This window comes from Kogia breviceps, chromosome 7 (genome assembly GCF_026419965.1).
Source record: "Kogia breviceps isolate mKogBre1 chromosome 7, mKogBre1 haplotype 1, whole genome shotgun sequence".
NCBI classification, from domain to species: domain Eukaryota; kingdom Metazoa; phylum Chordata; class Mammalia; order Artiodactyla; family Physeteridae; genus Kogia; species Kogia breviceps.
Window position 1 is genome coordinate 79,016,655 of NC_081316.1, and position 12,894 is coordinate 79,029,548.

The 12,894-nt window shown below is 44.0% G+C and overlaps 2 protein-coding genes across 7 annotated transcripts in view; one reads left to right on the forward strand and one right to left on the reverse strand.

The window, feature by feature from the left end:
* Positions 1 to 1,173, reverse strand: part of ZNF215 (zinc finger protein 215) — a 206,603-nt gene extending 205,430 nt beyond the window's left edge. For 5 of the 6 annotated variants that reach the window (XM_067038734.1, XM_067038736.1, XM_067038741.1 and 2 more), the window contains exon 1: positions 939 to 1,151. The gene's annotated coding sequence lies outside the window, so the exon portion shown is untranslated. Of the gene's footprint in view, positions 1 to 938 lie in introns of all 6 variants that reach the window. The other variant, XM_067038738.1, reaches the window with a different exon arrangement.
* Positions 1,174 to 1,222: 49 nt separating this feature from the next.
* MRPL17 (mitochondrial ribosomal protein L17) lies at positions 1,223 to 9,858 on the forward strand. The gene is made up of 3 exons (XM_059068796.2): positions 1,223 to 1,468; positions 1,785 to 1,853; positions 2,235 to 9,858. The coding sequence occupies exons 1-3, from the start codon at positions 1,295 to 1,297 to the stop codon at positions 2,508 to 2,510; spliced, it is 519 nt and encodes a 172-aa protein (XP_058924779.1). The 5' UTR covers positions 1,223 to 1,294; the 3' UTR covers positions 2,511 to 9,858.
* Positions 9,859 to 12,894: the final 3,036 nt, after the last annotated feature.

The window sequence follows — 12,894 nt, forward strand, 5'->3', positions numbered from 1 at the left end:
CAAAGGGCAATTTTGACCAGGTCATTGCAAATCGGCAGACACGAAGGCTCAAAACCAGAAACTATGTTACTGTTCATTACTTTAACACATAAATGCATTGATATGGTTTTCCCGTTCTAAAATAAAAAACACACTGATGTAATTTAAAAGTATTAGCCCATTATTTTTCCTTGGAGTGCGGTAATTCTTCTTGAACCGGGATGATTATATGTACTTTGTGAACTAAAAATGCTACCTGCCATATCAGTAAACAAAGGATGTTGCAGTCATCAGCCACTATGGCCACCCCGGACAGCACACCCTGAGAAGACTCAGGGTGAGAAAACACAGGATACTGGTCCCAAATAGCTGAAGTGCAGATCAAAAGAATGATTTCAGTGAGCTCAGATTCTTGCATCGTCTCGTGCATAGAAAAGCGCTAAATTCCTTAACTTGAGATATCTGGTTTTCTTTTATGAACAGTAGTCTTTTGATGCTCCAACTACCTGGTCTTTGCTGCAAAAACTCCTATGTATCCTGGTCCCCACCCCACCCCCACCCCTTGCCTCTCCCGTTGCGGAGCACAGGCTCCGAACGCGCAGGCTCAGCGGCCATGGCTCACGGGCCCAGCCGCTCCGCAGCATGTGGGATCTTCCTGGACTGGGGCACGAACCTGTGTCCCCTGCATAGGCAGGCGGCCTCTCAACCACTGCGCCACCAGGGAAGCCTTCAACTTTTATGCTGTGCTTTTTTTCAGTCAACAACTTAAACCAAAATTTTCACCATCTGCGTTTCTTTCATATCATTGTTATCCCACTCATTTCACCACTACTACTGAAAACAATTTTCTTTTAAAAATGACACGCTCAGGGTGTGGGACGCGCCGCGCCTCAGGGAGGGCAGGGCAGCCAGCCTGAGGGACCAGGACCCCGCCAGGCACTTTCCCCTCAGGTACTCACTTTTCTAGCCGACACTAGGAGCACCTTGCCAGCACCCTACCGGCCACAAGACGAATAACGCAGCACCAGAGAAACCCAACAGCCAGGTCACTCCACACCAGGGGGCGCCTGGTTCCCCGGCCGACAGGGAGCGTTCCCGGGGCCAAACCCCACCAGGCTCGCTTCCTCTGGAAGAAGTCAACGCCTCTTCCCCGCCCTCCCCCAGGCTGCCAACGAGGCAGGCTCTGATACACATGCGCAAACACGTCCACCACGCACCAACGTATGGCTCATGCGTCCTCTAAGCTCCGCCTCTCCGCCGCGTCTCCTTGGAGTTTCCAGTTCCGGCCTCACAGGGGCTGGAAGAAGTTGGGAGTATGCGGCTGTCGGTCGCCGCTGCCATCTCTCACGGCCGCGTATTCCGCCGCCTGGGCCTTGGTCCCGAGTCCCGCATCCACCTGCTGCAGAACTTGCTCACGGGACTGGTGCGACACGAACGCATCGAGGCGTCATGGGCACGCGTGGACGAGCTGAGGGGCTACGCGGAGAAGGTGAGGGGTGGGACCCTCTTGTTCCTCTCGCGGGTCTGGCCTGGGGAGGCGGGATCCGGCTGGAGTTGGGGAAGAATTGGGACCGCCCTGGTAAGCTGTGCCCGAAGGCTGATTCCCCTAATAACAGTGAGCGGAACCTACTCCTCCGGCCCCGCTCACTGAAGACTGGTTAGGGCTGCGGAGTTAGAGGTTGCCTGAATTGGCGAGATGCTTTGCTAGTGTATGAAATGAGTAGATTGCAGTCCGGCATTTAAGGAGTAAGATTGATGGCCTCCTTTCTGGCTCGGGTTGGGTCAGTGATGTTATGTCCTCACAGCTCATCGACTTTGGGAAGCTGGGAGACACCAACGAAAGAGCCATGCGCATGGCTGACTTCTGGCTCACGGTGAGTGCATCCTGTCTGCCTCCCAAATCTCATCCTTTGCTCCCTAAGTGGGAGGGGGTTGTTAGAGGAAAGGGAACTGGGCAGAATTAAGATAAGGCACACGCTTATGGACAAATGTGAACTAAATTAGAGATCTGTGTCCTAAGTTGAATTCAATGTGAATCTCAATCTGCACAACTTCCTGTAACTGATCCACTCTGTGTAATTTTGACTCTACCACATCAGAGGGTGAGGGAAGAGGGGTGTGTGTGTGTGTGTGTGTGTGTGTGTGTGTGTGTGTGTGTGTGTGTGTGTTTTGACCCTACCTTTGGGAGTGCTGAAAGTTAAATGTCTCTGCGGTGGTGCCTGACTGCTGTCTCCTGGATAACTCTCCCCTTCCAGGAGAAAGACTTGATCCCAAAGCTGTTTCACGTACTGGCCCCTCGGTACCAAGGTCAGAATGGGGGCTACACGAGAATGCTGCAGATCCCAAATCGGAATAAGCAGGATCGGGCCAAGATGGCAGTGATCGAGTATAAAGGGAACTGCCTCCCACCCCTGCCCCTTCCTCACAGAGACAGCAACCTCACACTCCTAAACCAGCTGCTTCTGGGGCTGCGGAAGGATCAGGAAGCAAGCACCCACAGCTCCCACACAGTTCAAACAGCAGAGATTTAACTGGAGCCAAAGGGTATGTGGCCCTCATCAGTGCCCATGATCCACAGACCTTGGGAGCTCTTTTAATCTCTAAGAAGAACTGGATCTTGAGTTGTAAAATGAACTGTCTGATTGGAGCCCAAAACCTTCTGGGAGCCAGATAACCCTCTCTTTGCACAATAGATAAAATTCATTGTGTGAATATATGTAAACTGATTTTTTCCCCTCCCCTTGGGATTTCTGGAGAATGAGAACTATCCACATGCTTGGTCTGTGTGGGATAGTAAATTCATGGTGTATGCTTCTGGTTCTTAAATCTGGGTTGGGTTGGGTTAGCACAGTTTTGGTTTTTTTTAATGCTAGATCATATGGAGTATGTATCCTGTAATTCCAAACTTAGCCCCCAGAGGTGATTGAGTTTTGATATCTAGCATAGAGACTGAGCCCTAGGGATTTCTTCGAGAAGGATTACCTCCTGACAGGGGTGGGAGGGTGAACATCTAGAAGAGAACTTTCTGTAATAATCTGGTACTCTAGGAACCTTCAAGGTTCCATTCCTCTGTTTCTGGACAGGATCACATATTACCCTGAAGTGTTCACCTCAAGCCCTGAATAGGTCTCAGAGGAGAGGACCTGAGAACTCAGATGTACCACCACCCTGGCCAAGGGAGTGGACATGTTCAGCAGAGGATGTTGACTCCAGGATAAGCTCCCTCTTGGGGTGGGAGTGGAAGGGTGAAGGAGAGGGTTGAAGTGGGAGGAAGATTAGGAAGTTAAACCTGTGGGAATTTCTTGGAAGTTTTCAATCTTGGCCTCTCTGGGAACTGGGAAAAAGGAAATCTGGCTTCAGAATGGTCAAGGCATGTGAAAAGTAGCAAGTTCCTTTATGTGCACTAGTTACTGTGAAGCCAGATTTGGCCCAGGCAGGCTGCCCATCCCTCACACTCAACGCTTGACAGGGGTGATAGTCGTGGGAAGACTTGGAGCTATCATCCCTACATGAACACGTGATAGCAGGGCCTAGCAAATCCCATCTTTCTAGTAAAGTGGAAAAAACAGATTTTTATCTTAGGCCAGACCTACAGAGGGTGTTTGGCCCACCAAACCCATCCATTGTCTGAGATAATAAGGGTGTGGGTGGAGGGGTCACTGGTCTAGCAGACAGATATTAGCTTCAGTGACAGAGCTATTCTGGTACTATGTCAGTACAACTGCCCTAGTCAGATTCATCTGCTCCCAACAGGGGTCTCATCTCTTTTACTCTACTCCAGTTGGTCTTTCACACTATTGCCAGAAATCTCTTTCTGACATTATATTTTGAGTGACATATAGTAGACACTCAAAACATTTATTGAATAAACCTACAACTCTGAATGCTTCTCTAAAAAAATCTGCCCTCTTTCTGTCTTTTTGGTACAAACGTTCACCTCAGCCAGATGTCTTGGAGTCATCCTTGACTCCTAGAGAAAGCTCTTTCCTTAAAATTAAAACCACATCTTTAAGTAACGGTAACAAGTGAGTTATGGCTGGAGTCTCACAGCTTTTCCTCCTGGCCCCCAGAAATATAACTTCCTTTGGGGCTTTCAGTAGTTTCCTAAGTGTTTATTCAGCATCTGCTAGTACCCAGCATCATTTTAGGCACCAGGGATATACTAGTTTAACAAGTGTCAGCCATATGTCGGGCCCTGTGCTAGATACTAGGATATAGAAATGAGAAGAAACAGGCTTTGCCATCAAGGAGCTCACAGTCTAATGGGCCACTTCTACTGCCACAGTGGTCTCAAGAGACACTGCATCCCCTTTAATATTTTGGAGTACATGAATCCTAGAACATTTACTAACAGCTCAGGGATTAACACAAGGGAAATAACAATGTAGCAGTTTTACTAATCTGGCCTATAAATGGTAACTCTTCACCTAAATTGGTGGAATGTGCCCCCAAGTCCATCCAGGCATCTCTTTAATAAATTCCAAACTTCCAAGAGAGGCCTGGATACACTGAAATTCCCTCTTACTTTCAAAGGTTCACTGTTCAGGTGCCAGTTCTTCACTACAAGGTTCACAGTTATGCCCATTCCTCTCAAAAGGTAACAAATTTCCACTAGCCTCAATAGATCAATGACACGGTGTAAGCCCAAGATCTAGAGGAGACACAATTACAGAAGTCAGAGACTGTTTCCTTACACTCATCTTCTGCAGTCAAATTAGCACATCATGTAGATTTTATCAATCTGCAGACACCTCTCCCTAGTCTGAGATCCAAGACATCCCTATCCTGGATTACTGCAACAGCCTCCTAACTTGCCTTCCTCCCCACTGCAGCCATGGTGATAGGAATCTGCTGTCTTAATTCTCTGCTTGATGATCTCCAGTGGCTCTTCTCTTCCTGTAGGAAAAGAGTCCAGATTCCTTACCGACTCCCCTCGGTGAGTAAGCACCTGCCTGTTGCTCCAACTTCTTCCCTTGCCTCTAATTTTATGCTCCAGAGGCTTGGAGGGCCTTATTTTGACTGTTTCCCTATGCAGGTCTCTCCCTAATACCTTCTGTTCATCTACCACCCAGAAAACTCTCCCCCTTTTACCTACCTGCCTTGTACACAAACTTTTGGCATCTCCTGGGTGACTGCTCTGACCATCTCCACACCTAAGTTCATTACTTTGTGACTCTAGGTGCCACTATGGTATTCCCATAATGCACTGGATTTACCACATTGCATTACAATTCCCTGCAGTGGGTTAATTCCCAAACATCCACCCCAGGTTAGTCTAAGGCAGTCCTGCTACTTCCATCCCCTAGCTATTGATGGATTCAGGGATGGACAGGCCTTAAATAATTTGAGGCAATGAGAATCCAGGCTCTACTCTGCTAGATAAGAGTAAGGTTGCTTGTTATTCTGATAAACACAGGGAACTGGCTCTAGGCTGAAGATGACACTTAGAGTGGCAGGTCAGAACAACTAAAAGATACTATATAGTAAGAATCTTTAGTGACTACTCCCATTTGTGCCTGAGTTTTCTGTTAATTGCTACTGAAAGTAATCTGGTAAATTAGTTTGTACTGTTGAATCTTTAGGCTAGTGTTTCCCCAAAATTTTTTTTACTATGACCCACAGATCAAAAAACACATCAGAACACGAAATGGACATGTATATATATAATTGAAACAAAAGCATCACAAAACATTATTTATTTGTACAAATATCATGTGCACTGATATTGTCTACTCTTTTCTAGTTTACTCTTTTAAAATGATGGTCCCAATTCACTAAGTTGATTTTACAACTGACTAATGTTTTACAACCTTCTCTGAGAAACACTGATCTAAACCAGCATTACAGTGATTCACCGTTACCTTTGCTGGATAAAATCCAGGCTTCTATCATGGCACAAAGGCCATCTATGTCCTGGTCTCAGTCACCTCTCAGGCTCGTCTCCTACCATTACCTGCTACCACCCTTCACAGGAAGTTAACTTGTTATTCTCTGAATATATCATACCTTTTTGCATGATGGTGCGTTTACTATTGTGCTTGCCCTGTTTCAAATTACCTCCTACATGTTGTTCAAATCTCTACTCAAAGTTACTTCTTTGAGGCCTTCTCCAAACTCCACATCATCCTCCAGATGGGGCTAGGTCCATTCCTGGGTGCAGTAATAGCCCTTGGGTCATATGTCTGTCAAAGCATTCATTACACTCTACTACAGTAGCCTGTCTGCTTGACTGACTCCTTCATCAACTGAGCTCCCAAAGCCAGGAACTGGGACTCATTCTTCTGGGTAACTCTATACCTACCATTGGACCTGATTCAATATATGTTTATTAAATGAGGAGGAGTAAGCTACATGTTGTCTATGACATAGTCAACTCCCTGGCTTAGCTGTATAAAACCATAAACATGGTATGTGTGTAGGGACAGTGCTAAGCTACACTGCTGAGTATACCAAGGCTGAAGAAATGGGCTCCTTCCTCTCTAGGGATTTAAGTGTTCATAATGACAGTCAAGAATGTAAGCATGTGTCTAATTCATTTCCCACACATTTCATATTTCAATTTCCTGAAATATTTCTAACCTACCTACAGACAGAAAATACCTATACATTTTCCAAGACATAGCCAAAAGCTGATCTGATGCCTCTTCTGAGAAGTATTCACTGAATTCTGCAAGCTAAGTTAGGGACTTCCCCAGTGGTCCAGTTTCACACATACATCCTTCATTGTAGCAATGGCACAATTACATTGTTCAGCACTCATAACTAGCTGATTTATTCCTAGAGGGTAGGGGACATACCTAATCAACTCTTGGGCCACCCAGTAGAGAACATGGAACAAAATAGGTGTCTATAAATGTCTGTTGTACTAAGTTCTTCAGCCTAGCTCTGCAGTTTAGGTTTACTAACTCCTCCCTTCCCCGGTTTCCTCTTACTTCATCTGAAAATGAACTTCCTGCAACACTGATTCCCCATTGTTCACTACTGGGTAATGTCTGTACCCTTAAGGGTTTCCTCTCTGTGCCCTTAAATGTGCGGGCATATTGTAGCTCTCTGACTCAGGGACATGAATTCGGTAGTTAAATTTGAGATGCCCTAATAATAAAAATGGTCTGTGTGCTTATATTTTGAGGAAAGGAGTTTCAACTTTTCTGATATTTTGCATTCTGTTCCACAGTATATCTGTTTAATATAAAAGTAATGTTTTTAGTTCTTACAAGTTAAATATTGTACATTGCACACATACATACACACACAATTCTATCAAAATTGATGCTCTAAGCTCTAAGAAGATGAGCCTTGTTTACACTGTGGCTTCACATATGCCTTGGCACAGCACCATGTAGCCCAGCATGGGAAGCACAGCATTAACATTTTACTGCTATTCACTTCAAGGAGATGAAAATGCAAAAGCTGTACCTAGAGATGTCACTGAAAACTCAATACCATTGTTCTGACTTAATTTCTAACTCTTTTCCTTAAAATGGTCTCAGAAGCTTTCCTACAGTTATCTTTTCCTTTTATCCCAAAAGGAACAAAAGAAAGGAAAAATAGTTCAGTTTTGTATGTGCTGAGTTTGAGATGCCTGGGAGCATGTGGAGTTTAGGAAATAGTTCTTCGCCGGGAAAAGAGATTTGGGAGTTCTTGGCAATTAAAGCTAAGGAAATGGATGGGATGACTCAGAGTGTATATGTAGAGGGAAAGGAGACTGAGGTCAGACATTAGAGGACAGACAGGATGCAGAATCTATGAAGGAGACTGAGAAATTGCCTTACAGAGAGGAAAAGAACCTGCAGAATTCATCACAGTACCCAGTACAGTGTCTTCCTTGTACATAGGAGACACTCAAAAAATAATTATCGAAGGAATTTAGCAAGCATAGTCCTTTTTCATTCAAAGCACTGTGCTAGTATAGAGTATTCAGGGATGACTCCTTCTGGGCCCATCGGGCCAGTCGGAGAGACGGATCATGAATAAGTATAAGATAGAAAGACAGATAGCTAAGAAAGTGGTGTGCACAAGGCATACTGGAGTACCAAGAAAGGAGGAGGTCAATAAGGAACTTTTCAGAGGAAACAATGCTAGGGCTGCATCTTGAAGAATGAATAGGCATTCATCAAGCTTTGGGTAGAGAGATCCTCTGGGAGGGCATTCCAGGCAGCAAGATCTGCAGGTAGAAGTGCACTGAATTGTGAAACAGAATGGAGTGGTTGAGAAATTCCAAGTAAGTAATTTGGTACAGCTGGGATTTAGTTTTGAGGAAGAAGTAGAGGAAATGAAGCAGGAAAGCCAGGCTAGATCAGGTTACAAAGGACCCTGTAAGACATGATAAAGTGCTTGGATTTTATCCTGAAGACCAGGGGAAGCCACTGAAGGATTTTTAAATGGAGAGAAAAGGGATCAGATTTACAATTCAGAAATATCATTCTTCCATCAGACCGGAAGATGGGTTAGGGGCCAAGACTAGAAGCAAGGAAACCAAATAGGAGGCTAGTTAAGGAATCCAAGGGGAGTTGAGGGAAGGCTAGACTAGGCCAGAAGCAGGGGGGAAGGAGAGAAGCCAACAGATCAAACAGATATACAGGAGATAGAATAGACTAGACATCGTGTGTGACTACATGAGGTAGAGGAAGAAGAGACAAGCACGATACCAAATTTCTACTTGGGCAGTTGGGTGAAGTAATTCCATTCACAGAGAATGAGGATAGCAGAGGAGAAGCAGATCTGAGATTCTGTGATGAGCTTTGTTGTAAACGTATTCATGTTACAGAGTTGTCTTGTGAACAGTTGTTCTGGAGCTCAAAGGATATAGGTAAGCCAGCAATACAGATGTGCTATTCACACATAGGAGGAAATTGAAGCAATTGGACTAGATGAGATTTCCCAGACAAAAAATATACAGTAAAAGAAAAAGGATAGAGTCAACATTCAAAGGCCAGACAGGGAAAAAAGAGAAGCCCTCAGAGGAGGGTGAAAAGAAGGACTACAGCTAGAGCACTGGTGTCTCAAAATCCAAGGGAGGTGGGGTCAAAAACATCTCCCTCAGATTCTGAGGTCCTAAGGACAGACACTAGATGATTTTTGTATTCTTAGGACCTAATGTTGGCCAGGCTCCAGAATAGTGGTTTAATGAGTATCTTTGGCCATTGGACTTAAAAATTAGGATGTTCGGGCTTTCCTGGTGGCGCAGTGGTTGAGAGTCCGCCTGCCGATGCAGGGGACACGGGTTCGTGCCCCGGTCCGGTAAGATCCCACATGCCGCGGAGCGGCTAGGCCCGTGAGCCATGGCCGCTGAGCCTGCGCGTCCAGAGCCTGTGCTCCGCAACGGGAGAGGCCACAACAGTGAGAGGCCCGCGTACCACAGAAAAGAAAAAAAAAAAAAATTAGGATGTTCACTGTTGACCTCTAATGGAGCAGTCTCTTGAGAGGGGCAAAAGCAGAAACCATAAAGACAACTGGAGAAGTTTGGTGACAATGAAAAGAGAAGATACGGCAGCAACTTGAGAGGAAAGGAGATTTAAGTGAATTTTGAAGATTAATGTATTTATTTTTTGCTATGGTCTGAATGTTTGTGTCCCCCCCCCCCCAACCCAGATTCATATGTTGAAATCCTAATGCCCAATTTGATGGTATTGGGAGGTGGGGCCTTTGGAAGGTGCTTAGGTAATGAGGGTGCAAGCCTCACAAATGGGAATATTGTTCTTATAAAGGAGACCCCACAGAGATCTCTTGCTCCCTCCACCATGAGAGGGCACAGTGAGAAGTTGCTGGCTGTGAACCTGCATGAGGGTCCTCACCAGAACTCAGCCATGCTAGTACCTCGGTCTTGGACTTCCCATCCTCCAGAACTATGAGAAATAAATTTCTATTGTTTATAAATTACCCAGTCTGTGGTATTTTGTAATAACAGCCCAAATAGACTAAGACAACTTTATAATGAGTACTTTTGCCAGGCCTTAGTTAATAGAGATAGACACTTAAGGGTTTATATAGGTTTGAGGGAAAAGTCCAAAATCTTGTGTTGAGGTCAAAGGGGATGGAAGAGAGCTTTCTCGTTCTCCACTGAGGCTTCCATGGCTCCTCCACCTTTATGTAAAGCCTCTTTTCTTTGGGGACTCGAGACCTTGGTTGACCACCTCCTCCTGATGTTCTTGGCCTTAGCTGCTACAGGATGCCTAAAGCACCTGCTGGCCCAACGTACAGGAAGTCAATTGGCAAGCTTGCAGTTTGAACGTGTCTGCCTTTGAGGAGAAAACATACACAGTATATAGCCCAGAGCTAGTCACAAAATGAATCGTTAAATTCCGTCAGTCTCAGACTGACGGATGGACTAGAGCAGACAGACAAAATATCAGGAATCCTGAACATGACTGAGAAGTCAACATGGAGCTAGCAGAGTTAAAAGCAAGTACAGGGAAGTCAAAACTCTGAAGGGGTTTTGTAACACTAAGAACCCTACCCCACATCTGTCTTTTTTATAACAATCAGCCCATTCGTGCCAGGCTGACTGGGGGTGAAGGTGGGGGAAGACAGCTTCTGATCACTCACACATTCATTCAAGTCTTAGGCCCAGAGTCTTACTCACCATCCCAACCTTGGATGCCCCATTCAAGACTCTGCCTCTGGGACTTCGCTGCTGGCACAGTGGTTAAGAATCTGCCTGCCAATGCAGGGGACACAGGTTCGATCCCTGGTCTGGGAAAGTCCCACATGCCACAGAGCAACTAACCCTGTGTGCCACAACCACTGGGCCCACAAACCACAACTACTGAAGCCCGCGCGTTCTAGGGCCTGCGTGCTGCAACTACTGAGCCTGTGTGCCTAGAGCCCGTGCTCCACAACAGAGAAGCCACCACAATAAGAAGCTCATGCACTACAACGAAGAATAGCCCCTGCTCGCCCCAACTAGAGAAAGCCCGTGCTCAGCAACAAAGACCCAATGCAGCCAAAAAATAAATAAATAAATAAATAAAATTTTTAAAATTTTATTTTAAAAAAAAGACTCTGGCCCCATAGTTCTTTATTGTTCTCTCCTACTGAAGCCCATCAATCCAGCCCGCTCTGTTTACCAGGCCTTTGACCCTTTCATGACCAGATTTACTTTAGCCCTGAAGCTTTATCCTCCAGAATCTCACTCTCTAAACCCAGCTTCTTGCCTCTGGATCTCCCTTTGCGCACATATCAAATTTTCAAACTCTAGAAACTCTACTCCTCTGAACTCTTTTCTCCCTGTATATATCAGGCCTTTCTTCCATTTCAACCCAGCCTGGATATCATGATCCAACTTCATCTGTTCTCATGGCAGCCCCTACTCAACCCCATGTCTTTCTCTCTCTACTCCTGTGCCCTCATCACTAAGAGCTCCTAGGAACAAACAATATCACACAACCACTGGCACTGGGATCAACAGAACCAGGCCCTGAACACAACAAGCCTGGCTTGCTCAATCCTTCCATCTCTTTGACCCCTGCAAACTTTCTCCACTTTTCTTAAACTCTTTGTATCATCTTCATCTCTTAGTATAAGCACTTAACTTCACCTCCTACTTCCCAGGAAAAAAAAAAAGGAGGCTGTAGGCATGGTCTTCTCAATTCCCTACCCTCCTGATCTTTATCTATATCTAGGAACTAGGCAATAAGTTGAAAATCTATTCACTGAAAACAGTTTACCCAATGACCATGCTCCCAAAAGCTCAATTCATCAAATTTTCCAAAGTTATCAAGTTTAAAAATTGTTGGTTTTGAGCACCAAAATCTATTTGGTAGAGTTATCAATTCACCAAAAATTTGTTTCTATCAATAATGTATAAAATTTACAGAAATTGTGTTGTGTGGAAAGATTTACTAACCTTATGGATTCACTCTTTTTTCTTTTGCTTTTTTTTTTTTTTAGTTTTAGTTTTCAATTAATTTCAGCTTGATTTAGTTTAGTTTTAGTTTAACCAGAGTCTTCTCATTAGGTCTGTTGTATAACAAGATTTCAATCAAACTCTGTTGAATGTCACTTTTGTGTGTGATACCCATATCAGAAACTTAGGATTCAGATGCCTAAAATGAATATATAATACCATTTGATCAAGCTGATAAAAAAATCTAGGAATTAAACAAGTTAAAAACAGCACTAACTCATTCTGTGAAGCCATTATTACCGTGATACTAAAACCAGAAAGAGACATTGCAAGAGAAGATCAATATCCCTTATGAATATAGATGCAAAATTTGCCAACAGAATACTAGCAAACCGTATCCAACAACATAAAAAAAGAATTATACACTAGGACCAAGTGAGCTTTACACCAGAAATACAAGGTTGGTTACCATTCTGAAATCAATCAGTACACAAAAATCAATTATATTTCTACACACTAGCAAGGAACAATCCAAAAAATAAATTAAGAAAACAATTCCATTTACAATAGCATCAAAAAGAATAAAATGTTTAGGAATAAATTTAACAAAAGAAGTACAAGACTCACACACTGAAAAATACAAAAGATTATTGAGACAAAATGTAAAACACCTAAGTAATGAAAAGATAACACATGTTCATGGATTTGAAGACTTAATATTGTTAAGGTGCAGATACTCCCCAAATTGATTTATAGATTCAACACCATCCCTATCAAAGTCATGCTGCTTTTTATTTTTGGCAGACATACTAAAATTCATATGGAAATTCAAGAGACTTAGAATAGCTACACAAAATAATCTTGAAGAAGAATAAAGTGGGAGGACTCATACTTCCTCATTTTAAAACTTCTACAAAGTAATCAAGACTGTGTGGTACTGGCATAAGGACAGACATGTAGATCAAGGGAACAGAATTGAGAGGTCAGAAATAAACCCTTAGACTTAACAGTCATTTTTTTTCTTAACAAGGATGACAAGAAAATCAAATAAGGAAAGACAAGTCTTTTTA

Bases quoted from the DNA above. Each gene is read 5' to 3' on its own strand.
- MRPL17 (XM_059068796.2), top strand. From the start codon at position 1,295: ATGCGGCTGTCGGTCGCCGCTGCCATCTCTCACGGCCGCGTATTCCGC. The intron at 1,469-1,784 runs GTGAGGGGTGGG...ATGTCCTCACAG, and splicing joins TGAGGGGCTACGCGGAGAAG to CTCATCGACTTTGGGAAGCT. The intron at 1,854-2,234 runs GTGAGTGCATCC...CTCCCCTTCCAG, and splicing joins TGGCTGACTTCTGGCTCACG to GAGAAAGACTTGATCCCAAA.